General features: G+C 40.3%; 2 protein-coding genes and 1 non-coding gene across 6 annotated transcripts in view; all 3 read left to right on the top strand.

Moving 5' to 3' along the window:
* The first annotated feature begins 348 nt into the window (after nt 1-348).
* Nucleotides 349-5323, top strand: ZBTB6 (zinc finger and BTB domain containing 6). Of its 2 annotated transcripts, none has more exons than XM_032767684.2 (2): nt 349-526; nt 1005-5323. In XM_032767684.2, the coding sequence occupies exon 2, from the start codon at nt 1014-1016 to the stop codon at nt 2286-2288; it is 1275 nt and encodes a 424-aa protein (XP_032623575.1). In that variant the 5' UTR covers nt 349-526; nt 1005-1013; the 3' UTR covers nt 2289-5323. The 2 variants fall into 2 exon arrangements, with proteins under 2 accessions (XP_032623575.1, XP_032623574.1); XM_032767683.2 differs by having other exon boundaries at nt 350-424.
* A 1014-nt stretch (nt 5324-6337) lies between these two features.
* RC3H2 (ring finger and CCCH-type domains 2) overlaps nt 6338-24445 on the top strand; it is a 48567-nt gene continuing 30459 nt past the window's right edge. For all 3 annotated transcript variants that reach the window (XM_032767656.2, XM_032767655.2, XM_032767657.2), the window contains exons 1-8: nt 6338-6523; nt 15407-15703; nt 17416-17533; nt 18673-18906; nt 19888-20063; nt 22129-22329; nt 22771-22903; nt 23178-23296. In XM_032767656.2, coding sequence (XP_032623547.1) covers nt 15473-15703; nt 17416-17533; nt 18673-18906; nt 19888-20063; nt 22129-22329; nt 22771-22903; nt 23178-23296 — 1212 coding nt within the window. In that variant the 5' untranslated portion in view covers nt 6338-6523; nt 15407-15472. The remainder of the gene's footprint in view (nt 6524-15406; nt 15704-17415; nt 17534-18672; nt 18907-19887; nt 20064-22128; nt 22330-22770; nt 22904-23177; nt 23297-24445) is intronic.
* LOC116817520 (small nucleolar RNA SNORD90) lies at nt 22555-22670 on the top strand. Its single transcript, XR_004371943.1, has one exon. It is a non-coding gene; the product is annotated as a small nucleolar RNA SNORD90 (small nucleolar RNA).

Below are 24445 nucleotides of genomic sequence, written 5' to 3'. Positions count from 1 at the left end.
TCACTCCCACCCCCTACACACACTTCTCCCGCTATGGGGGAGGGTTCGTCCCTGCCCCCCGCCCCCCGCCCGGCGCCGTCGTGGGGAATAATGGGGCCCGATGACTCCGCCCGGAGCTTGTCTCTCCACATCAGTCTGAGAGTCCAGCAGCAGGGCAGGCACTGCTGAGTCCGAAAGGAAACACATCCGCCTCAGGCGCGAACCACTTCCGGGCTCCCGGAAGCCGCAGCTCAGCTGCTGCCTCGTCCTATTGGGCAGGGGAGGCCCGGAGCTGGGGTCAGGGGAGTGACAGAGCGCTCCACAAAGGTCTCTTCCGGTGGGGGGGGGGCTTGGGAATGTGCTTCCGGTTCATCTGTTGTGCGGCTGGTGCTTGCTGTCAGGGCCCCCGCAGCCGGTTCGGGGCAGAGAAACGTGGAAGGAGAAGGTGGTAATCTCGGAAGGGAAGAGGTTCCGGTTCCGGTGTCTCCAGCCGCCTGCACTTGGGCCTAGACTGGAGCGGGTTCGGGCAGAGAGGAAGCTCAGCAAGGTCTGGCGGGTGGGTTGCGGGGCGTCGTGCTCCTGGGAGGGTGGCACTGCGAGGTAGGGCGCTATAGCCGTTTTAAATAGTGTTCAGAGCTAGCTGTGCCCAAGCCTGGCTAATGCTACTTGTGTCCATGGGCTCTTGCAGGCACCTTGCCGAGAGTAAGGGTTAGATATGAGGGGTGGTTCCTGCTGACAGTATTTGGGGGGGGGGGGGGAGGCCTGGCCTGGCCTGGCCTGGCCTGGCCTGGCCTGGCTAGAGAGGAACACAGAACCAGGCCAGTTGCAAGGACCTAAGTCAGCTTTCGAGCCATGCTCTGCGTAAACGCTATTTAGTACTGGTATATGTAGTGGCTCGGTGGGTAGCTTTAAACTGCTGATGAAATTGTGTTCAGTAAATATCAGATCGGAAGCTTGAGATAGCGAAAGCTGCATCCAGAATGATATACTTGAATTGTAATGTCTCTGTTGTGCATTTTCAATAGGTTGTTAATATGGCTACTGACTCAGATGTGCTGCATTTCCAATTTGAACAGCAAGGGGATGCTGTGTTGCAAAAGATGAACCTCTTGAGACAGCAGAATTTATTTTGCGATGTATCAATATATATCAATGACACAGAGTTTCATGGACACAAGGTGATTTTTGCTGCCTGCTCCACATTTATGAGGGATCAGTTTTTGCTCAATCAGTCAAAACAAATGCGAATCACCATATTGCAGAGTGCTGAGGTTGGCAGAAAGTTACTGTTGTCTTGTTATACTGGTGCTCTCGAAGTTAAAAAGAAGGAGCTTTTGAAATATCTCATTGCTGCAAGTTATCTTCAGATGGTCCACATTGTAGAGAAATGTACCGAAGCATTGTCTAAATATCTGGAAATTGATGCTTCTATGGAGAACAGTAATCAGAACACAGAGAAATGTCATTCCTCAGACACTGAGCTGAGAAATAAAGATGACAGTTTGGATAAAGACTGTGAAATAATTGAAATTTCTGAAGATAGCCCTGTTAATGTAGAGTATAATGTAAAACGGGAGAAAGGGGATGTCTTACAACCTGCAATGCAAAGCTTAATATCGGAAAGAAAGGACATGAAGACTCCTGAGATTTCCACAGTTGAAATAGGATATAAAGATGATGAAATTTGTATCTTCAGGATGGATTCCATGAACACAGCCAATGTGCAAAATGATCATTTTCCACAGCCTTGCACTTCTTCTAAAACAAGTTTATATTTTCCAGAAACACAACATTCACTGATAAATTCTACTGTTGAGAGTAGAATTACAGAAGTGCCTGGGAGTCATTTTCAGGGCTTTGTCAGTGACAATACAGAAGGAACCCTAAGTGGGTTTCAGAGTCTGGAGGATTCTGGTTATTCATGGCGGCACCAATGTCCTAAATGTCCCCGAGGATTTGTCCACCTTGAAAACTATCTGAGACACTTAAAAATGCACAAACTCTTCTTATGCTTACAGTGTGGGAAAACATTTACACAAAAGAAGAATCTCAATAGGCATATCCGAGGGCACATGGGCATCCGCCCATTCCAATGCATGGTTTGTCTGAAGACGTTTACTGCTAAAAGCACGCTTCAGGACCACTTGAATATTCATAGTGGGGACAGACCTTACAAATGCCATTGTTGTGACATGGACTTTAAACACAAATCTGCCCTAAAAAAGCACTTGACTTCAGTTCACGGAAGGAATGGTGGTGACAAACCAAACCTTGACACAATTACACAGATCAAAATAGACTATGATTAGTGGATCTCTGGATAGCTGTAAAGACATGCTCTATTTAAAACCCCGTTGTAGTGAAATGCCAGATGTTCACCAAATCTTCATGTAACGGAGACAAGTGCAAATAAATATCTAATTTTGCTTACTGTGTTGAAACCTAGTATGGGTGCAATTGTTTGGATAGTGTTTGCTACTTGAAGATAAATGGCTAAATATCGGAACAAAATTTGTGCTCCTTTACAAGTACTCATGGTACGGATAAAAGATCGCTCTGTAAAACTTTTTCTTCTAAAGAGAACTCTTTGTGCTTGTCGTTCAGATTTCCTCCTCCCATTAGAGGACAATACTAATATTTGAAGGACCCTTCATATCTCAACGAGCTGAAACCTGAACTGTTTATTTCCCAACCTTTAATAGAGTGGGGAAAGGGATGTCAGTACCTATTAGGGAGTCAATCGTTCCCACTCAATTGAGTGTTCTAAGTTCTTGTTTCAGTCTATGGTGAGATCACTTTCCCGGTTCAACAAATTGTTGGCTCTTTTAGTAGAAAGAAGTCAGGGCCTATTCTATTCTATATAGATTTTTCTACCACACTCATCGTATCTGATTCTCAAGTGTGTAGTTTTAAAAAATAAAAACAGGAAAACTCTTTAATGAAGCTTTAAAATTGTCTTTATAAATAGAGAAGCAGTAAAAGACACACACACACACACACACACACACTATTCAGTTCACCTTTAACTTAATAGAGTCTCATTTTATTCATGTTCTAAAGTTTTCTAACAACCTGTTTGACAGCTTTGTTCTCACTGGTACAAATTGTTTGGTTGTACACTTCTTTTAGTAATCAAACCCTAAATTAATTCTTTGTCTTCTGATTGTATTTTGTTTGTCTTAGTTTTGTAAATCTGATGTGTACTGCGGCTGTGAAAATCTGAGCTACAAGTTGTCAGATATTAGGAATCTATATCTATTAGAAAGGCATTCTTTCTGTATAAGGAGCAGTTTGGACACTGAAGATTCTTCAGTCTCTAATTGTATGATATTGTAAAACACTATTGTATGTGTCTGGGTAGATGTGTTACACTTCATGGTTTTACCTGCAGGCATCAAACTGCCCTATAACTCAAACTCTTTATCTTGTGCCTGTCGTTGAGTGGCATATATGTTTCTTCCATTTTAATGTGGTATAAATAAAGAGTATATATAGTTATTGAAGTGGAATAATGCCATTTATTCTAGATCCTCTTGAATTGGAAAAAAACAGCAGTGCTCTTTCTTGTGTATTTATACCATGTAAGGATATATTTCCACATTGATCTTATGTCAGTTGCAAAGGGATATCTTTAGTTAACCTCCTGTATATCTTGTAATACAAAAGCCACTCTTTTTTGGGGGTTTCACTCACCAGCCAGTTAGGTAGTGTTTGTGTGCACACTATATACTGTGTAACTTACTGTTGTTCATCTATAATAGCAATGTTCAACTGTACTGGTATGATGACTGCTCTCTACTGGAAACCCAGTTTTGGCAGGCTTAATGCTTTAGTCATTTTACCTTTGTTTCAGGATGAATTTGTAATAGGTTCTTCACTTGATAGTTAGAATCACGCTTTGAATAACTGATTTACCAGTCACTTCTTATAATGCCTAGAGGTCTCAGTTGAGTTCAGGATCCCATTATGCTAGGCACTGCACATGAACATCAGAGATAATTCCTACCTCAAAGGGTTTGCCATCTAAACAGATAAGCTAGAGGGTGATAGGAAGTACTGCTATCTCTATTTTACAGTACCCTCAGGGATACTGAGGCACAGAGAGACTAATGAAGAACATGCTTCAGTTCATTTTACCTAGTGTGAAGTAGTCCTATTGAAGTGAATTGGCGGACTAGTCAGTGTGTAAAGTTAAGCATGTATATCAGTCTCTGTGGGAATGGGGCCCAAATGATATGCCCAAGGAAGGCATAACTGGCCAGCTGAAACAATATCCTGAGTCCCAGTCTAGTGCTTTAAGCATAATGTATCTTTCATCTCTCTGCTCTTATCCAATATACATAATTTGGACAACATTGTTCTGGCATTCTTAACTTTAACAATTATATTTGCCAAACTCAGGGTTTGGGTTTTGTTTCCTTATTTGCTGAACACTGATGCATAATGAATTTTGCGAGTTTTAAGTTTCAAACATGGCTGTTTTACAATTGTGATTAATTGCTTTTTATGGCATTTTTTTTTAGTTTTGGTTTGTATTCATTGACTAATATGTGTTTGCAGTCTTGCTGACCTTGCATTTAGTGATGGGTGTGCGGGTCCCTCACATGGTAACAAATGCAAATGTTTCATTTTTGGTTTTGTAAATGTCTTATGTTGTTAATGGTAACATTAACAGCTCACCTGACTTCCAAAACCATACACTTACTCTGTATTCTCGGTTACTGTATTAACAAATGTTAACATGGGTGTACATACAGGTTTATATCTAACTGTTCATTTGTGCCTGCAGATTTTCACTTTTTTTAAAAATCAGTTCCTTACATGTTAGGAGATGTCAGAAAACATTGGAGAACTGTATTAAACTAACAAATTAGGGAAAACTTGATGCTCCTTTTAAATTGGACCCTTTAAAATATTGTAGAATAGAAGTTAAATGTATTGTGCTGTTTTGGGGCAGATAAAGCCTTGGTTTGGCTATCTTGGGGTTTGTTCAACTAAAATGCCTTTCTGGCAAGTGCATGAGTCTCAGCAATATGAATCAATCAATCATTGCCTGATCTAGGTGTGTATTACTCATGATGTTTCCCTGATAAAGGGGAAATAGAGGCTACAATCTTGATATGCACCTTTTGTGTGAGGATTGGTAACTTTTGTTCAGCTGTTGTAGTGCATGTACATCTGAGAGGAAGCTGTGTACCTCTTCAGTGGCTAGAATTTCTTGATGAATTTTGTTATAAGAGAACTGGACTCAGGCATATGTATGCATACAACTCCCCTTGTACCATTTTTTTAAAATGTAACCCTTTGTTCTATTTATAACATAAATAAAATGGAATGGAAATAAGAGGCATTGTTTGTATATATACACAACTTTGAGGAAAGTCATGATTCTGAAACTGCCTTAATGTATTGAATATTATGTTAAACTGTCCATTTATTTCAGAAATTATTTCTGACTCAATATTCTAACCACACTCTCAAGTGCTAGTCATTTTGGGAAACGCAGTACATTGTTACATACATATATAAAATCACCTTTTGTGGTAGTCTGTAAGATAAATGATTTATCTGAGCAAAGGATGCAGAATTTATACTGCCTCAACTTTTATTCTAACTCGTTAAAGCTGGACATGGCCTACTTAATTATCATGGGCCTCCAGAAACAGAAATGCAAGAATGTAGCAAAAAACTGAGGTTGTTGCAGATCTTTTCTGAGATGTCCCTGATTGAAGTTTCAACTTCCGGAGTAACTGCCCCTTAAAGCTCTTCATGGTTATACAGTGCAAAAGGCCTGCTGCCTTTTTTTGTAGAGAGAGAGGAAAGTAAGCCTGGCATCTTTATTTCCACTAACCCTGCTTTTGCTTTTGCTTTCTGTATCAGGTTGTTACTGAGGAGGAAAAGAAGGCCCTAGCTCAGTAAACAAACATGGTCAACTTGCAGTATCTGTACCAAAAGTCTGCGTGATGCCTCTAGCTGCAGCCTGCGGTTTGCTCCTGAGCTGTATTAATACAAGAAAGGCTTCAAGCAGCTGCAGGGCTACAGCCTGGTGCAAGGACTATGGTCCTTCTTCCCTGAAGGCCAAGGAATGGGATGAACTAGATTCTTTCCCCTGGGCCGGCGTGTTCCCTGCCGGTGGAGTCCCGGGCTGTCATCGCACGAGCCTGGCTGCTCTCCCGGGGGCGGGGGAAAGGTCCCTTTCCCATGCACCCTCCCTCCTGCAGGGGAGAGCGGGCTCATCTCTGTGGTTCCTCCAGCTCGCCTCCCACAGGGCACTAGGGCTGCCGCTCACCCAACCGGCGTGGGACTCGCTGTCACGTGGTGCGTGTGAGGGGGCGGTGCCAGCCTCGGCTCCCCTCTCACGTGATCCTGGTTGCTCTCGCGATAGTAGCGGGGCGGAGGGGGTGGGCTCCCGTCTGTCACCGCGATGAGGAGGCGCCGCCGAGGCCCCCGCTGCTGCCACCGCCGGGCCGCTCCGGGCTGCCCCCCCCATGGAGTGTGAGAGGCCGGTGCCGCCTCCTGCTCCCGGCCCGGCCGCGCCTCGCAGGTAGGGCCGCTCGGCGGGGGGGGCCCGGCCAGGGAGAGCCGGGGGCCGGGCCTGGCTCGGAGGGAAGGGGCCGTGCTTGGCCCGCAGGAGACGCTCCCTCGGGGGAGGGAGCCAGGGCGCTCCTGCAGCAGCCCCACCCCGCCCTTCCCCCGGGTGCCCTGCGGCAGCGGGTCTCCCGGGCCGGGCCCCTCGCTCGGGGTGGGCCTGCCTGCTCGGAGGAGTGGGCCCGTCAGCTCCTTCCCCGCCCCCTCGCTGTCAGGGGCGCGCTCAGACCCCGGCCCAGGCCCCAGCGGCGGGAGCGCTCGGCAGCCCCCTTGCCGGGTGGGGGTTGATCCGTGTGCGGTGCGGCTGGCGGCCGGGGGGCTTTCACCGGGTCTGGGTCTGGCTCCGGCTCCGCTCCTGGCCGGGCTGCTGGAGAATCTCAGCTGCTATTTGAGGGCTCCTGTGCGGTGAGCTTAGAGACCGTTTCTGAGGGCCGGGGGTCTGCATTGCAAAGCCACCGCCACGACTGTCGCTGCTGGGCTGCACGCAGAGGCCACGGGTTCCAGTGGGATCGGTTTTGGGACCGATCTTATTTAACCTTTTTATTACTGACCTTGGCACAAAGAGCGGGAATGTGCTAATGAAGTTTGCGGATGACACAAAGCTGGGGGGTATTGCTAACACGGAGATGGACCATGATACTATACAGGAAGATCTGGACCACCTTGTAAACTGGAGTAATAGTAATAGGAGGAAATATAATAGTGAAAAGTGCAAGGTCATGCACTTAGGGATTAATAATAAGAATTTTAGATATACATTGGGGACACATCAGTTGGAAACAACAGAGGAGGAGAAGGACCTTGGAGTATTGGTTGATCGAAGGATGACTATGAGCCGCCAATGCGATATGGCCGTTAAAAAAACAAATGCGGTTCTAGGATGCATCAGGCGAGGTATTTCCAGCAAGGAGAAGGAGGTGTTAGTGCCGTTATATACGGCGCTGGTGAGACCCCACCTGGAATATTGTGTGCAGTTCTGGTGTCCCATGTTTAAGAAGGATGAATTCAAACTGGAACAGGTTCAGAGACGGGCTACTAGGATGATCCGAGGAATGGAAAATCTGCCTTATGAAAGGAGACTCAAAGAGCTTGGCTTGTTTAGCCTGGCCAAAAGAAGGCTGCGGGGGGATATGCTTGCTCTATATAAATATATCAGGGGGATTAACGTTAGGGAGGGAGAGGAATTATTTAAGTTTAGTACTAATGTAGGCACAAGGACGAATGGGTACAAACTGGATATTAGGAAGTTTAGACTTGAAATTAGACGAAGGTTTCTAACCATTAGGGGAGTGAAGTTCTGGAACAGCCTTCCGAGGGAAGTAGTGGGGGCAAAAGACTTATCTGGCTTTAAGACTAAGCTTGATAAGTATATGGAGGGGATGTTATGATGGGATAGTTTAATTTGGGCAATTGATTTTGGATTATCAGCAGATAAGTCTGCTCAATGGTCTGTGAGGGGATGTTGGATGGGATGGGAACTGAGTTACTGCAGAGAATTCTTTCTTGGGTGCTGGCTGGTGAGTCTTGCCCACATGCTCAGGGTTTAGCTGATCGCCATATTTGGGGTCGGGAAGGAATTTTCCTCCAGGGCGGATTGGCAGGGGCCCTGGAGGTTTTTCGCCTTCCTCTGCAGCATGGGGCATGGGTCACTTGCTGATGGATTCTCTGCAGCTTGAGGTCTTCAAACCACAATTTTGAGGACTTCAATAATTCAGTCATGGGTTTGGGGTTGTTATAAAAGTGGATGGGTAGGGTTCTGTGGCTTGCTTTGTGCAGGGGATCAGACTAGATGATCATATTGGTCCATTCTGACCTATGAGTCTATGAGTCTGAGGCGGTGTCTAAACTGGCATTATTCTCTTCTGCTTGTCCACTGCTGCACCGCCACCAGTGGGACGACTGACATATACAGACCACTGCCAACTAACCCTGCTCTAGGAGGGCTAGACATCATGCGCTCTAGTGTGGAGGGCAGTCGGTCTGACTGTATGAGCAGTTCCACTCTTACTCCTCTTGTGGGGCTGCACCTGCGGGGAAACCTGAAGAAAAACAGTAGTGTAGACAAGGCCCTGGAGGTGGTTCCATCTGGTCATGCTTGATGCAGGGTGCTTAGTAGGCACACTCACCTTTCCTCTTCTCTTCCTGTAGAAAAACTGAAGATTTTTAAGTACAAAAGTCAGGAGGAAGTTTAGAGAAGAACAGCAATATGACTGGTTGGTAGGAGTATTGATTTAGTAGGAAGGATTAAAGGAGTTAAAGGGGAAGATGCTTATGCCTACAAATAAACTGAAATTCAGACAAAGTCCACACAATATCAGGAAAGATTCTGGTAGCAAGATCTTCTAGATGTCTTTTCTGTGCCATATCTGTTCTTTAGATGAAGAAGTTGGGTCTCCCCATAAGTTGGTTATTTTTTGTAGCCCAATTTATCCTCTTCATATTGATTAGAAAAATAAACTTACATTCTTGTAATTATCATTAAGAGGAAAAACAGATAATATAGAATGTTAAATGAGAACATACTAGTGAAATTGTTAGTAACCATTTGACCCAGATAGATCTCTATTTGACCCTCAGCCTTCTTTTGTTTAAAAGACATCACTGGACATTTCAGAGTTTAAAACATATACTGCAGGCATGCTGTAGTGTTCCATTAAACATCAAATTCTTATCCTTAGTAATTAACTATGCTTTCCCTAGATCTATATGCCTTTCTTATTTAATGTGAACAATATTCTTCAATATTAACAAGGTTTTTCAACACCTAGTAGTAGTAATTAGCATTTCCATCTTGTATAGATTAGTATAGCGCCATACAAAAAATACAATTCTGTCAACTTAATGGTAATACTAGAGATTGCTTAAAGTGTAATTCTTTTCGGCCTTGAGTATTGATCTTTTCTGACTTGGCTGACTTATGGCAGAGGATGCATATATTTATATCTAACATGCTTTCTGGAAAATCAGCTTTTAGATATAAATGAAATGTAGCTTGCTGCATAAAATCTTATAATTATTAATGACCTGAACATGAATAGTACCTCCATCTTTGCTTTTCTTATTGGATGTAGGATCCCACTGAACATAACTTGTCTCCTTGTACAAGGGAGGTTTAGATTGGACATTAGGAAAAAGTTCGTAACTGTCAGGGTGGTTAAACACTGGAATAAATTGGACAGGGGACTGGACTCGATGACCTCTCAAGGTCCCTTCTAGTCCTAGAATCTGTGAATCTATGTACAAGTTTTACTATTCTAAAATGTGTCTTCATGCTACTCCCAGAATCCCTCTGCTTTCATGAAAATTAGTCTTTAGGGAATTACTAACTCTTGCTCGAAAAGTTATTTGTGAAATGTGTTAGTGTCTGGGCTGAATTGCCCCACATGATCTTTGGTTCTCTGTTCAACCTTGTATATAACAGAAAAATAGCACCCTTTAAGTGCAGATCTTCTCTGAAAGTAACTATAAAAATAGCACCTTCGTAATCAACAAACATAGTTTTTTTTGGTATTCAAAGTAAGCTTCACTGATTTTAGTGACAAATATTTGTGCCATTTTGACCTCCTATTAGTTCTGAAAACACAGCTATGGGAGATGGATTTTCATCAGGATTGTGGGAAGGCCAAGTTCAGCTTTCAGTTACACCTCTGAAACCCTTCAGAAAACAGATGTATAACTCAGGGAACATCTTAACATGCAGAATCCTTGTTACTGGTGGTGGTGCTTGAATAGGAAATAGAGCATCTTGACTGACCTCCTGGGGTGGCTAGAGCTCTGGCATTTGCCCCCAAAAAAACTTGTATATGTGAACAGTAATGTTTATCTAGAAATCAGAGTCATTTTTATATTATATTATACTAGTGCATTACATAGTATAGCCATGTTTCAACAAATAGTCTTAGAAAAAATGTGTTTTTTTTAAGTCTTTTTAGGTACTGGGAAAATAGTAACAGTGTTACAGTTTCCAAATCTTCCAATAGGTGCTTGGCAAAGGCTAAAGTCTAAGTAGACAATTTTATAATTTATGACAGTGATGATCACCGTAGAAACATGCATAAATTAATCTAGGAAAAGTGTTATAGTGGAATAGAAGACTAAGCCAGGTTTTTGAAAATTATTAGCTCAAGTCCATAATATGAGAAGCCATGAAAAAAGTAGCTTCTTGTTTTGGTCTGTTTCAAGTTGCGGTAGGTTGATGTGATGTTTCTTAAATAAAACAAACGTTCCTTCCTACAGTATGATTACTTCTGCTTTCCCCAGAGTTAAATGCGGGTTTCCAATCAAAAGTCAGATCAGAACAGTATTTTGGAATATTGTCCTGTATGGTCATTGAACAACTCCCTTTACATTTAGTAGATTTAAATGTGATGGACGTGATGCAATGTGCAGAAACAAACAAGTCTGTTCTATCTAAAGATAATTTATTTTCACTTCGAGTCACCAGAGCTAAAAGATGCAGGGCTATTATTGGGACTGCCCACTTCCACTTCCTGGGCCTTAAATATGAACCCAGTTTTTTAGATCTGCATGTGATGGTTGTTAGAATAATAAATGGAAGACTAAAGTCCTTTTAGGAAGTAATATAATACTAATCATTTGATAATTTGGACAATAAATTACTGAACTAGATGAGATGCTTTCAACTTTAAGTAACTTCAAAAGGAAGGCTTGATGAACCTACTCATTATAGTCCAAATAAGTGATTAATCTGCTTGCACAAATGGAAAATTGCAATGGATACCTTGAAATTGGCCCATTTTAAAATCACATGTTGTCTGCAACTAGCTACTACGTAAAGAACACCTCAATCTCAGTAGCATGGTTAAAATTATAATAAGATTGTTTAATATTAGAACTAAATCCATGTTGTAATTTGTAATGCTTAATGCACTCAATCCTTAATAGTTCAAAGTTCTTAATAGTAGAATTAGAATTGGGCTGGATAGAAAATTCACTGAAGTTAATTGACTTCAGTGGGTTTTGAGTCAAGCCCATAAGAAAGGTTACAGGATCCAGTAAGCATACCAGAAGTGGTTTAAAATATGAGCCCCATATACCATATCGTTCCATGGTGAATCCACTTCACAGATTATAAAGTTTAAAAAATCCTAATATTTGAAGGAAAGTCAAGTTCACTCGTGGCTGATAGGAAAATTTAAACATTCGCTTGCAGGGTTGTGAACTCAAACTCAACAGCATTTTGCTTCTGCAGCAGAAGCAGAAAGTGAAACTTGATTATCTGAACTAGTCTGTCCTAAATGCAATAGTTACATAATAAATAGCAAACAGTATATTTAGACTTCTAAAATCTTCAGGTTTAGTTATCTAAGATGCTGCTCTTAATAAGATAACAGCTGAAAAATCATTTTTGTCTGAATATTTTTACCTACTGTTAAAAATAAAAAAAGTGCTCGTTTGTTTACTTTCTGTATTTGACAGCACTTTGTGCTTAGTCATTTTCTATACTGTGTGTGTGGGTCTTTCACATAGAAAGATCAGGACAACTCCAGGGTAACAATAGCACCTGAAAATACTTTCAGTTTGTCTCTTTAAAAAAGACTAGATTTTTAAGTTGACAGTTCTTGTCAGATTTTTGGTAGGGCACTTTTTTTTATGTTCAATTTTTAGATAAATAGAGCAATTTGTTTTTCAACAGGACATTCCTAAACGTGTTCCTTGGCAGAAAAAACAGGGGTCTGTACAAAAATTGCTTTATACTTTTTTTTAAGAAACTGACTTGATAATTAGGAGACTTTAGTTAGAATCCTTTTTGAAGATACTGGAGAGCAAAAATATCAGAATTGTTGGCATGCATGAAACAGAGTACTGAAGGCCTCCTCTGAATATGGCTGCTTGAAGTTTTAGGAGTTGAGAACTTTCCCCAGCTCTTGCTGATTTAATTAGATTCTTCCGTGACAAGAAATCTGAAGGTCAGCACACTCTCTCAATAGGATCCTCATCATTTTTGATAATTAAATAGTCAAAATAAGGTCTTAAAAGCTGCTGGCATACTCTTTGAAGAATTAATGTTTTGTTTACATTATGTTCCAGCACAGATCAGGAAAATGACTCTTAGCTTGTACACACTATCATTTACTTCGGTATAACTTAAATCGCTCAGGAGTGTGGCAAAGCCACTCCCTGAGCAATGTAAGTTACACCAACCTAAGCGCCAATGTGGACAGCACTATGTTGGCAGGAGAGCTTGGGGAGGTAGAGTAATTATGCCAACAGGAAAGCTCTCTCCCATTGGTGTAGAGGGTCTGCACCAGCAGCACTACAGCAGTGCAGCTGTAGTGATTCAAGTGTGACTAGCCCTTATTTAAAAGCCTGGAAAATGAGCTGCTACTGTTACCTGCAAGTTTCTGAACTAATTGTGGAAGCTAAGCATCTATCTGTTCTCTGAATAAAGATTACTTCCCTTTGACTCTGTTAATGAGGGACGTGGGAATGGAGACTCGTGTCATGCTAATACCTACATTGTATGTGTACTAGACTTCTTAAAATTTTCCCACTTGCTAGTCATGACAGCAGTGGTGGAGATTTAGAATATGTGACCTGTGTTGTCTAACCTGACAGAGATGAAAATGCTATTGGTCACCAGCAATGAGTCTTCACTGGCATTAGCAGTAGTATAGCAGAACCTTTGGTAGCAAGGGTGGGAAGTCTTAAGGAAAACATCTAACTGAAGTCTCCTAGACAGATAGATCCTTTCTCTACATTTGCATTTTTGTTTGCCGCCATTGGATACCCAAGGGTTGAGGGGAACTAAATGGCATTATACGTTTAAATTCATAGAGAAATCAGGATGCTTTTAGAATTTTGTTTAGTCTTGCTTATTATACTTTTGAACATCCATATCTGAAGATGTAACAATAATAACCCTTACAGGTATGCAGTGTTTTGCCTAAAAAAGTTGTCTATGTCCCTCCCTAGTAACGTGTGTCCTTTATAGTAGGGTTAAAAACATACTTCACTGTGTGACTGTGCTCACTTAGTATTGAAGATATTGGATCCACATTTAGTGTCAGTGGGATGAGGTCAAAGTTTAATTTCTACATTGTCTTACATGTTATACAAAAATTAGAAGAAAGTAATTCCCAAATGATGTTGAAAATCTCATTGAAATAAGAACATCTTGTACAAGCATCCTGTTGCTTAAAGAGCATTAGATTCTCCGTGCTAAATAGAATTTCTAAACAGATGATCATAAAATAAAATAAAATCTACTTTTCAAGTCTTATGCAGTGTTCTAATAAGTATTTTAGTGGTCCAACATATACTGACATCACTAACTGAACTGTAGAACAGCTAATAATTGATTCAGAATGAAAACTTGTTGAATTCAGTTGGGACGGAGGAACTATTGGCTTCCTCAAAACAATAACATTACCTTATTTTCATTTTTGGAAAAGAAAATGTTGTATTGAGCCTTTAACGCTTTATAAATATAGCAGTGTAGGGAGTAATGTGAGTTCATCTGTATTTTTAAAAGGAAAAGTGCTAATTGGACAGGCTAATTAATAGCACTTACACAAGCCATCTTGTTTCTAGGCTTTTGGTAACATCAAAGCCACCAGGTAAATTATTGCATAGTAGTTATGGGTGTTGCTGTTTAGTTTAAACCTTTACAAGCACCTACCAGTTTGATATTGTCAGTGTTGAAGGCTTGAATTTAAATAGTTTAGCTGAATTTCTTAGCTGGAGTAGTCTTTAAATATTTAGGCTTGTTTTTATTAATTTTAGATTGTCAGATGGGATGTGTCTTTCAGAATATATGAGTAAATTTTCCCTTTTCCCTTAAAACATATTTCTACATAGGATTTACATGGAACCTCTCTGCACAAAGTGAAATATTTCAAAGGAAAGACCTGCTTATAATAAACTGAAGTTGTTGCTTGTTGGATCTATATTGGATTTTTTGGTGATCTTTTCCATATTGTAATTTGGTCTCCATATTTGTACCTTTCCTTGTTGTGGAACCCGCTACAGTGCTATGCTCTGCAAACAATTGTATGACAAAGTATCAGCTGTGTCATTGCCCCCAAATTCCTGGATTTCCAGTACAGCAGAGATCTTTCTGCCACAGACTTACGTACGTGGAGTTTCACTGTTATGAATATGAGGTAGCGAATGTGTAAAATCCAAATAGAGAAATGTATGTCCCCGGGAGCAGTCCTCTGATGGACTGTTATAAGGGAGGTGATATGAGCACAGAATTACTCTCCCATTCCAGCAATAAATATTTTTTACTACTTTTAAAAACAAAAAATTTAAGGGTATAATGGATTGTATTTCTATAAAGCAATGTTTATCCTGATACCTGTTTAAATTTGAACAAGATCAGTAGGATGAAACATCTGTGATCATGTTGCACTCCACTTTATATGATGATAAAACAAATATAATAATTCTTTGACTTCCCACCACCCTTCTATTATTAGGGAGTGGTGGTAGTTTTTGAAAATTGTGAACTTGATTTGTATCTGAGGTTCTGCCTTTAACCTTTCATGTGCCACCCAATGTTTTTCCTTAAAGTTTTTTAATTCCATGAGTATACAAGAAACATTGATGACATTTACTGAAGATAAGCTTACAACCTGGATTAGTGTACACTAGCTAGCAGAATGTGATGGGATTACTGAACTGTTACTATAGATTGAGATGACGGGGTGGGAGATGGAGGTTGGATTCATTATATGGGGATTTCAACATCAGGTTTTTGGTTTTATTTCATAAAATGTTAAAATCTTCCTTTTTTAAATTAAAAACTTATTGTAAATGACTGTAAAATGTTGTGTAGAAACTACCGTACATCCTCTTTTCATTCACTTTACAGCTGCCAAAATACGGGACAGTGAAATAATGGTCTTCTAGTCTGCTAAACAAGCGTCCAGCTTCCACAATGCCTGTGCAGGCAGCTCAGTGGACGGAGTTTCTGTCCTGTCCAATCTGCTACAATGAGTTTGATGAGAATGTGCACAAGCCCATCAGCTTAGGTTGCTCACACACTGTCTGTAAGACCTGCCTGAACAAGCTTCATCGCAAAGCATGTCCTTTCGACCAGACTGCCATCAACACAGACATCGATGTGCTTCCAGTAAACTTTGCACTTCTCCAGTTAGTTGGAGCCCAGGTATGACTTAAGGAGTGATTTACTTTTTCCCAACATTACCATTTACATTTTACCCTTGCAGCAGGAATACATCCTCACTGTTCCAATCTAGGAAAATAAAAGGTCTGATCTTTATAGCATCTGAAGGCCTGTGTACGCTACAAAGACAATCACAACAAGGGACCAGGTTACCAGACAGCTGACCCTTGTCACAACTAAAACAATATTTCATCGTCTTGTGTAGGCCAAACTCTGTTATAACAGTGATCCTGTAATGTGCCACAGTTCTCGACAGAATATGTCTGTAAAATGATTTTAAGAGCGTCTTCCAATATGGTTGGGTGTACTGCTGTGTGAGCATGTAGATAAATGCCTCCTGGACCTAGAGGACAATCAGAAGTGTCATTAGAAAAATTAATCTGCAGACTACATTCATTCATCCTTCTCACTGGGAGCTAGTTAAGTCAAAACCTCATGTTACTACTTACATTGAAAAGAATCTGACCTCTGAACCCAGGTTCAGACATCCATTCTTTTGAAACACCTGTGATGAGGGTATTTAGGTTGCACTTGAGAGTGTCACATCAACTAATTGAATTGGACATTTTTCCCTCCCGTGCCTCTTAGTGGTGGCACAGGCATGTTGATAAAGTCAGCATCGCACTCAAGGACACTTGTAAGTAAATAATCTGTCTCTCTTGTACCCTTGTGCATGTGTTTTCAAAGAGTTTTATCTTTTGCAAGTTAATAATTCTTTAAAAGAATTGGGGTGCTACCTACAGAGGATGCATTTTATTGTGAACTGCTTAGTGTGTTGCTTATTTTAATTTGTCATCCAGACGGATGTGACAACAATATGTATATTAAAAAAAATCATTGTGTTTGTTATGGAACATAGTGTCATACACTAGTATGTTTTCCTTTCTCAACTTCATATATTTCTTTCATTCTCTGTTGCTAATATAGTGTTTGTAATAGTCAACGTGTCTGCCTATTGCAATCTTCACTTCCTCCGACTGCCCCACTTCTCACAGTACATGTTAGCTTGTTCAGTACATTGTAACTAAAATCCCCTTTGTTTTCTGCCACTCTGACCAGATCATGCTCACGGTGACTCATCCACCAAGTTCAGACTCACCATTCTTCCCTTCAGGGACTACAGAGCATGCTGTGCTTGGCTACATTTCTATCTCTAATTTCTCCTTGCTCACCTTTTTGTGTTCTGCTCTTGGCCAGTTAATTGCATCTGGTCACTTCCTTGATCTCCTACAAGCAACTCTGCACTTCTTCTCATGCTGCCTCTATGCATTGATCATTCTCCCAGGCCCTGTGTATCATACACCTTACCTTTCAAATAACCCTTCAGAGGCTAGTTCTTTCAGCTGATCTTCCATCACAGTCCTCCCCTCGTGCCCTGTTTTCCTCTTTTAATCTCCAAATTTTAATGTGTCAACCCAAAAACACCACAAGAAATGTACTGTAACAATATCATAATTTTTCATCACCATAACCATCATCCTCTATAATCCCTTTCTGTATTATGATTATTACATTCCAAACACCTTGGGGTTGAACCTGTCTTTCATTTCTTTGTGAAGAGCAGTGTAGATCTATGGTGTTATATAATTAGCAATAATGGTGCTCATACTGTGATAAGGTGATTAAGGCAGGTCCTGTGAAAGATTGTGTACACTGGCTACAACTCCCTTTTCTTTCCTCTGCAATTTTTGTAGGTACCAGATCATCAGACAATAAAGTTAAGTAACCTAGGAGAGAACAAACATTATGAGGTAGCAAAGAAATGTGTTGAGGATTTGGCACTCTACTTAAAGCCACTAAGTGGAGGAAAGGGTAAGTCGTCTTAAAACTCTGCAAGTCTTGGTATATCAGACAAGCTTACTCTTAACAGAAGTATATTCTCAGTGCTAACTGGTTTCGGGCTGTGAAGTGATAGAACAACTATCTTTCTGGTAACTTTTTCTTTGTCTTTACTGGTTACTGTACATCTATGGTGCTTGGTAAATAACAGTCTAGTACAGGGGTAGCCAACCTATGGTACACGTGCCGAAGGCGGCATGCAAGTTGATTTTTAGTGGCACTCACACTGCGCAGGTCCTGGCCACCAGTCTGGGGGGCTCTGCATTTTAATTTAATTTTAAATGAAGCTTCTTAAACATTTTAAAAACCTTGTTTACTTTACATACAACAATAGTTTAATTATATTTTAGACTTATAGAAAGATCTCTTCTAAAAATGTTAAAATGTATTCCTGGCAAACAAAACCTTAAATTAGAGTGAATAAATGAAGACTCAGCACAGCACTTCTGAAAGGTTGCCGACCCCTGTTCTAGCAGCTATATTGGTTTTGCTTTTGAGGGTAACTAATATTGCTTTTCATTTAATAATGTTCCCCCCCTAAGCAAAGAGTTTGGGTTCCTTTCCTATAAACTAGACAGGGTGGTTTGATTTGACATAGTTAGATGTAAGACTTTAATTTAAATTCATTTATTAGTCAGCTATCCATGTATGATTGTAGTGACAAGGGATGGACTGAAACAGAGAAGTGCCAGAAAGCTGTTATGGTGATCTGAAGGGAACTGAGGAATGTTCTGTAGTCCATGTTGAAAGCTGTCTGAAGTGTCATACGCTCCAAAAATGAGGAGGGGATCCTAGATAAAAGCTAAAAATGGCATGGTGGTATCAAACAAACATGGCACTGAAAAGGGGCATAGAGCGAAAATAGACCAATTTAGTACAGATCTTGATAAGCAGTGGGGGGCTGAGTGGAAGATACTTCAACAGCAAGGATCAGTACTGTTGGATCAGTGTTGTGACGGTGAGGGGCCTCTTAGGTTATAAGGGTTCATGGTGGGATATGGCATTGTTCTGTGATTTAAGCCTATACTAGAAATGGTTGTTTGCCTTTCACTTAGTTGATCAATCTGTCTTCTTATTAAGACTTAGTTGACCATTTACCTCTTTCTTTAAAGGAGTTGCTAGTTTGAATCAGAGTGCCCTGAGCCGTCCAATGCAAAGGAAACTGGTGACGCTGGTGAATTGTCAGCTGGTGGAGGAGGAGGGTCGTGTTAGAGCCCTGCGGGCAGCACGCTCACTTGGTGAAAGAACTGTAACAGAACTGATTTTACAGCACCAGAACCCTCAGCAACTGTCTGCCAATCTCTGGGCTGCTGTCAGGGCACGAGGATGCCAGTTTCTAGGGCCAGGTAGGACTCTTGCAGAAGGGATCTAGCTGTTTCTTTTCTTACTGGAAAGAACATTTCTTGGGAGTCCTGTCATTGCAGTTTGGAGGTAGATGTGCTCTTGTTTTCCAGGTTTATGGGAAAGAGCTAAGGGAGGGGGGCGAAGGTTGGGTATTCTAACCAGTATAACTCTTGGTTTTATTATGGTCTATCCCTACATACCACAGGGAAATGTTCCACAAATCTCACCCCATTATAAATAGATGTATTTTCGTTATTGTCTGGAGCCCAGTGTTGTTATGTAACATGCTGATAGTACTGAGCACTATGATTAGCGCATGGGCACAAGGTTTCTTATTCAGATATGTTTGTGCCTATATCTTAAGCCATAGAGTCCAAAACCACCAGCCCAGGTTGCATGGTAATACTGTGCTACAAGCAGTTAAGTTATAATTTATGGGTTTGGACTCTTTGATATAAACCAGCTGTTACCAGTAAATTGATGTCAAATTGAGTGCAGAGTTCATCAGAAGATTCTGTGTAAGTTGGCAATGCAATGAACTTGTAATTCTGATGGGTAGTTCTAATATTCCTGTGCCATTCCTACCGCTAGATTTCATGCAGCTTCCTAGTATAAATTTGGCAAGCTATATGAAATAGCAAAGGCTGAATGTTGAGACTGCAATGTAAAACCAAAAGTTAAAAAGCACCATTATTATTGAAAACAGGGAGCCTTGAATCATTCTGTCTCCTTTTACCTGGAACCACTTACTGCATTTCAAGCATTTCTGCATACTGCTTTATATCTGCAGTAGCAGATTTCTTAAAATGAGGCAAGTTTTCACTGACTGTGTTTTGCTATGGTTATTTTGTTGGACTAAAAATAGTTAAGATATATTGTGGACGAGAACTCTCAAACCAAATGTTCCTGTGTACACTGTTAATATGTGGTAGTCTTACTTTTCTTATGACGATTTCTTTTTTCCTTTTTACATCTGTTTAAAGCTATGCAAGAAGAAGCTTTGAAACTTGTGTTACTGGCACTTGAAGATGGCTCTGCACTCTCAAGAAAAGTTTTGGTACTCTTTGTTGTGCAAAGACTAGAACCAAGATTTCCTCAGGCATCAAAAACAAGCATTGGTCATGTTGTGCAACTACTGTATCGCGCATCATGCTTTAAGGTAAAAGACTGGATAATTTTAAAATGAAAACTTGCTTTTTATTTTTTGCAACTTAATACCAGTTTTATTTTTTTAAACTTTTTGATACATCAGCAATGTTTAGCATATAGTTCTGAGGAACAATATGGCATGAATATATTTCACCTGCAACGTGCTACTCAAATTCAGATCTTACCCATTCTAAAGATACAATGAAGCATCAAGAACCTGATCTAAAACCAATTAATCATCTAATCCTACTAACTGTAGCCTCTGCATACACAGAGATGGTGAGATTGAAATATATGGAGAGTGAGTCCTAATGCATTCAGTACTGATGCATCCATTATAAAATGAACACGAAATGTTTAAGTCTCTCATTTATTATATCATGCCTCTTTTCCACTGAATGCTCCCAACTCTTCGTCTCTGAAGAGAGAGAGAGCAGGAGTAGGAATTGAACTCTGCCTTCCTGTATGGTAATGTAGAGCACGATCGTTAAGAAATTAATTGGCCCAGAAAGGCAATAAAATGTCAACTGACAAAGAAGTAGTTTGTTCTGGACATGTTTGATAGAATATCAATATTTGATACAAAAGCTCTTATGTTCGATGACATGGGAAGATGGTTAAATTTTTGTTTCAACATATTCTGCTAGAAGACCTAGAATATACTTAATATTTACATAATGTAAGCAGTAATTGGATTTGTGACCCATTAGCAACAACGCCTTTTCCCTCAAAACAAGATCCGTGGGATGTTTTTATGGACAATCATAAAATGTGTATCACATCTTTACTTTTCTTTTTATGAAGATGCAGCGTTGCACAAGAGTTAAAGGACTAGGAGCCAGAACTTGTGGGTTCTCTTCTTGCCTGTGTCACTGATGCAATTAATGACCTTTAGCCAAGATATTTTGCTTTACTGTGTCTGTTTAGCCATCAATAAAATGGGATAATACTAACTATGCCAAAAGTGTATTTATGAGGTTTAATGTGTATATAAAGTTAACTGTGATCCTCAGACGAAAGGTGTATGTAAGAACCAGGTATTTTTGTTAATACTGTACTGGTACTAATTGTCTTTCTGTAAAGTATACTCTAAATCAGGGGTAGGCAACCTATGGCACGTGTGCCGAAGGCAGCACGCGAGCTGATTTTCAGTGGCACTCTCACTACCTGGGCCCTGGCCACCAATCTGGCGGGCTCTGCATTTTAATTTAATTTTGAATGAAGCTTCTTAAACATTTTGGAAACCTTATTTACTTTATATACAACAATAGTTTAGTTATGTATTATAGTCTTATAGAAAGAGACCTTCTAAAAACGTTACACTGTATTACTGGCACGCAAAACCTTAAGTCAGAGTGAATAAATGAAGACTCGGCACACCACTTCTGAAAGGTTGCCGACCCCTGCTCTAGATTAAAAAGTTACAGCGCACTCTATAATTATCCTCCCCCTCCACCCCCCATTTACCAATTAAATTCTGAACTTTTCCTGTCTCTCTTTGAGTTGTCTTTTAGCATTGGGTATATTGAAATGATAGTGGAACTGAAGGTCTAATCCTATAGCTGTATATCCTGCAAACCACATCATATCTTCAAAGACTTAAACAAATCCAATTTCTGTCTTAGTTGCAGTGATTGGACTTGATGTCATGTCCTCATACTGACTATCTATACAACACTGGATTATCTGGCTAGCCCGCAGTAATTCTAGTATCCTGCAGGGGGGTGAATATTTGAAAGAACTAAATGTTGATTCTCTATGCAAAGGGAGGTTCTCAACCTTTTTTTCTCTGAGGCCCTCCCCCAACATGCTATAAAATCTCCATGGCCCACCTGGGCCACGGTAACTGCGGTGGGGCTTTGGCTTTCTGCCCTGGGCCACAGTGAGTCTAACGCTGACGGTGCTTGGAGGACCTCCTGAAACTGCTCATGGCCCCCGGGGGCCCCGGACCCCTGGTTGAGAACCACTGCTATATACCATGGCACACTTGTTTATACATCAGCTGGACTCTGATTGACTGTGCTGTAATTAAAGAAATATGAAGTGTTCAAGCATTGTTGAATTCTTGTTTTTAGGTCACGAAAAGGGATGAAGATTCTTCTCTCATGCAACTTAAAGAGGAATTTCGGAGTTATGAGGCTTTGCGGAGGGAACATGATGCCCAAATTGTCCACATTGCCATGGAAGCAGGACTTCGAATATCACCAGAACAATGGTCTTCCCTCCTTTATGGTGACCTGGCACATAAGTCACACATGCAATCCATTATTGACAAGGTTTGTCAATAGGACAGATTTAGTGTCCTTTTCTTGTTAGGTTTAATAGTTAAAGGGTGTAATGCTGAAGCAGTTTTTAAGCTATTATAACCTCTAATTTTAATTAAGTTTTAACATGACTAGAGACTAGGATAGCTGTTTTTTCTTACGTAATCTTTATGTACAAAGCCCTTTCAGAATGTTTAGTGCTTACAAAGGTCACAGAGAAGCTGTGCAAAAAAAATCACTTATTCTAGTTTTGTGTCTTATGATGAAGCTTCATAGGGCAGATTCTGAGCTGAGAATTGTAATTTCTCACCACTGATAATTACTATATGCAATCTGAAGACACTACCTATCTCATTTTGGAGCCCATCTCTCATGAAAGAAAATGAGAATACTTTTTCTGTTAAAATGTCCAGTTTATAGAATGAAGAGCATTAAGGTCACTTTTATTTTCAGCTCCAGTCTCCAGAATCATTTGCAAAAAGTGTACAGGAGTTGACAATTGTCTTGCAACGTACAGGTGATCCAGCAAACTTAAACAGACTTAGGCCTCATTTGGAGCTTCTGGCAAACATAGATCCTAATCCAGGTATGTGAATGGTGCTAATAAATGTTAAAAAAAAAAAACAAAAACAAAAAAAAACACTTTTTTTCGTTTTCTTTTTATGAAAAATATAACTATACTGACAATAAATTCTGTTTGATGCTCTAAACAGTTCCCATCAGTTGATGTTTTTAAGCTGCTGTTCAAGATTGTTTCCTCTTAATCCTTGTATTGGGTGTTTCTAGTGTAATAAAAGTTGTCTCATTTAAGACGATATTGGAATTATTGTTAAAATGTGCTTTAAATTTATCAATTGTAGATGCAACTTCTCCAACATGGGAGCAGCTGGAAAATGCAATGGTGGCAGTGAAGACTGTGGTACATGGGCTAGTGGACTTTATTCAGAATTATAGTAGAAAAGGTCATGAAACACCACAGGTGACTATATTTAATTACCACCTATATTTGAGTGTTCTGTGATGCTTTAACAGAAGTTCTTAACTTATTTTACAAAATTAATGTAGATTTAAAACATTTGTAGCCTAATCAAGCTTTCCATTGCCACAAAATAAAGTAGGATTAATATCCCAGGCCCATATTCCCTGAGCAAGGAATATCTAATACCATTCACCAAGATCCCTTCTAGCCAATTAAAAATAGACATTGGATTGGATTCTCTGTGGTATTAATCAATCTTCCTTTTGTAGGGAAAAATTGTATCTATTTATTAATACACTACTTTAAGGATAGACTTGGGTAGAACCCTTAGGGTTCTAAAAAGACCTCTTCTGATTGACTGACTGGCATATTAAAACAAGCCAAACTTATGTGATGTTAGCTTAGAGTAGACTTCCTGCACATGATATCTGTAGTCAGTAAAGTATACTTACAAGGAACACTTGATTTAAATCTCTTTAGTGAATTTTATCTGTTATGTGTAATATAAAGCTAGACTGGGAGTATTTTAACCTTTCAGACACCAGTGGTGCCACATTTAGTTAGCTCAGGACTTGCTCACTGAGGTTTCTTGTCTTGCTTAATCAAGACAATTGTTGTTCTGGTATCTTTTTAAACAAATGAAGAAAAAACATACAAGAAATATTAAAATTATAAGAACTCCGTAGTCAAGGTGTGTCCACCATACATAGGTGATATAATTTACTTGTAATGGGCTCATTATGCAGTCTTAGATAAATACATCTTTTTAGCCCAATTGGTTTTGTTCGATCCATTTTTTTATATAGCTAGATAGAGATAGAGATAGATATAGATAGATAGATATCTATCTATCTATATATAGCGACTGGATAGCGTAGTGGTTAAGAGCGCCGCCCTTTGATACGGGAGACCGCCCTTTGATACGAGAGACGGGGTTCAAATCCTGGTTGGTACCCAACTTTCCAGTAGGGGTCCTTGGGCAAAAGACCCCTAACGCTTCACCTGCCTACCTCAAATATGAGAGTGATACGAACTAGGAGAGTCATTCCGGCTCGGACGTCGCCCAGATTAACAAGGTCCGCGCCAGATGTTGAGGAACCAGGACAATCTGACAATAAGTGGGCTACTGGAACAAACCATTCATGGACG

This window comes from Chelonoidis abingdonii, chromosome 24 (genome assembly GCF_003597395.2).
Source record: "Chelonoidis abingdonii isolate Lonesome George chromosome 24, CheloAbing_2.0, whole genome shotgun sequence".
NCBI classification, from domain to species: Eukaryota; Metazoa; Chordata; order Testudines; family Testudinidae; genus Chelonoidis; species Chelonoidis abingdonii.
This window is presented reverse-complemented; position numbering and strand designations above follow the sequence as displayed.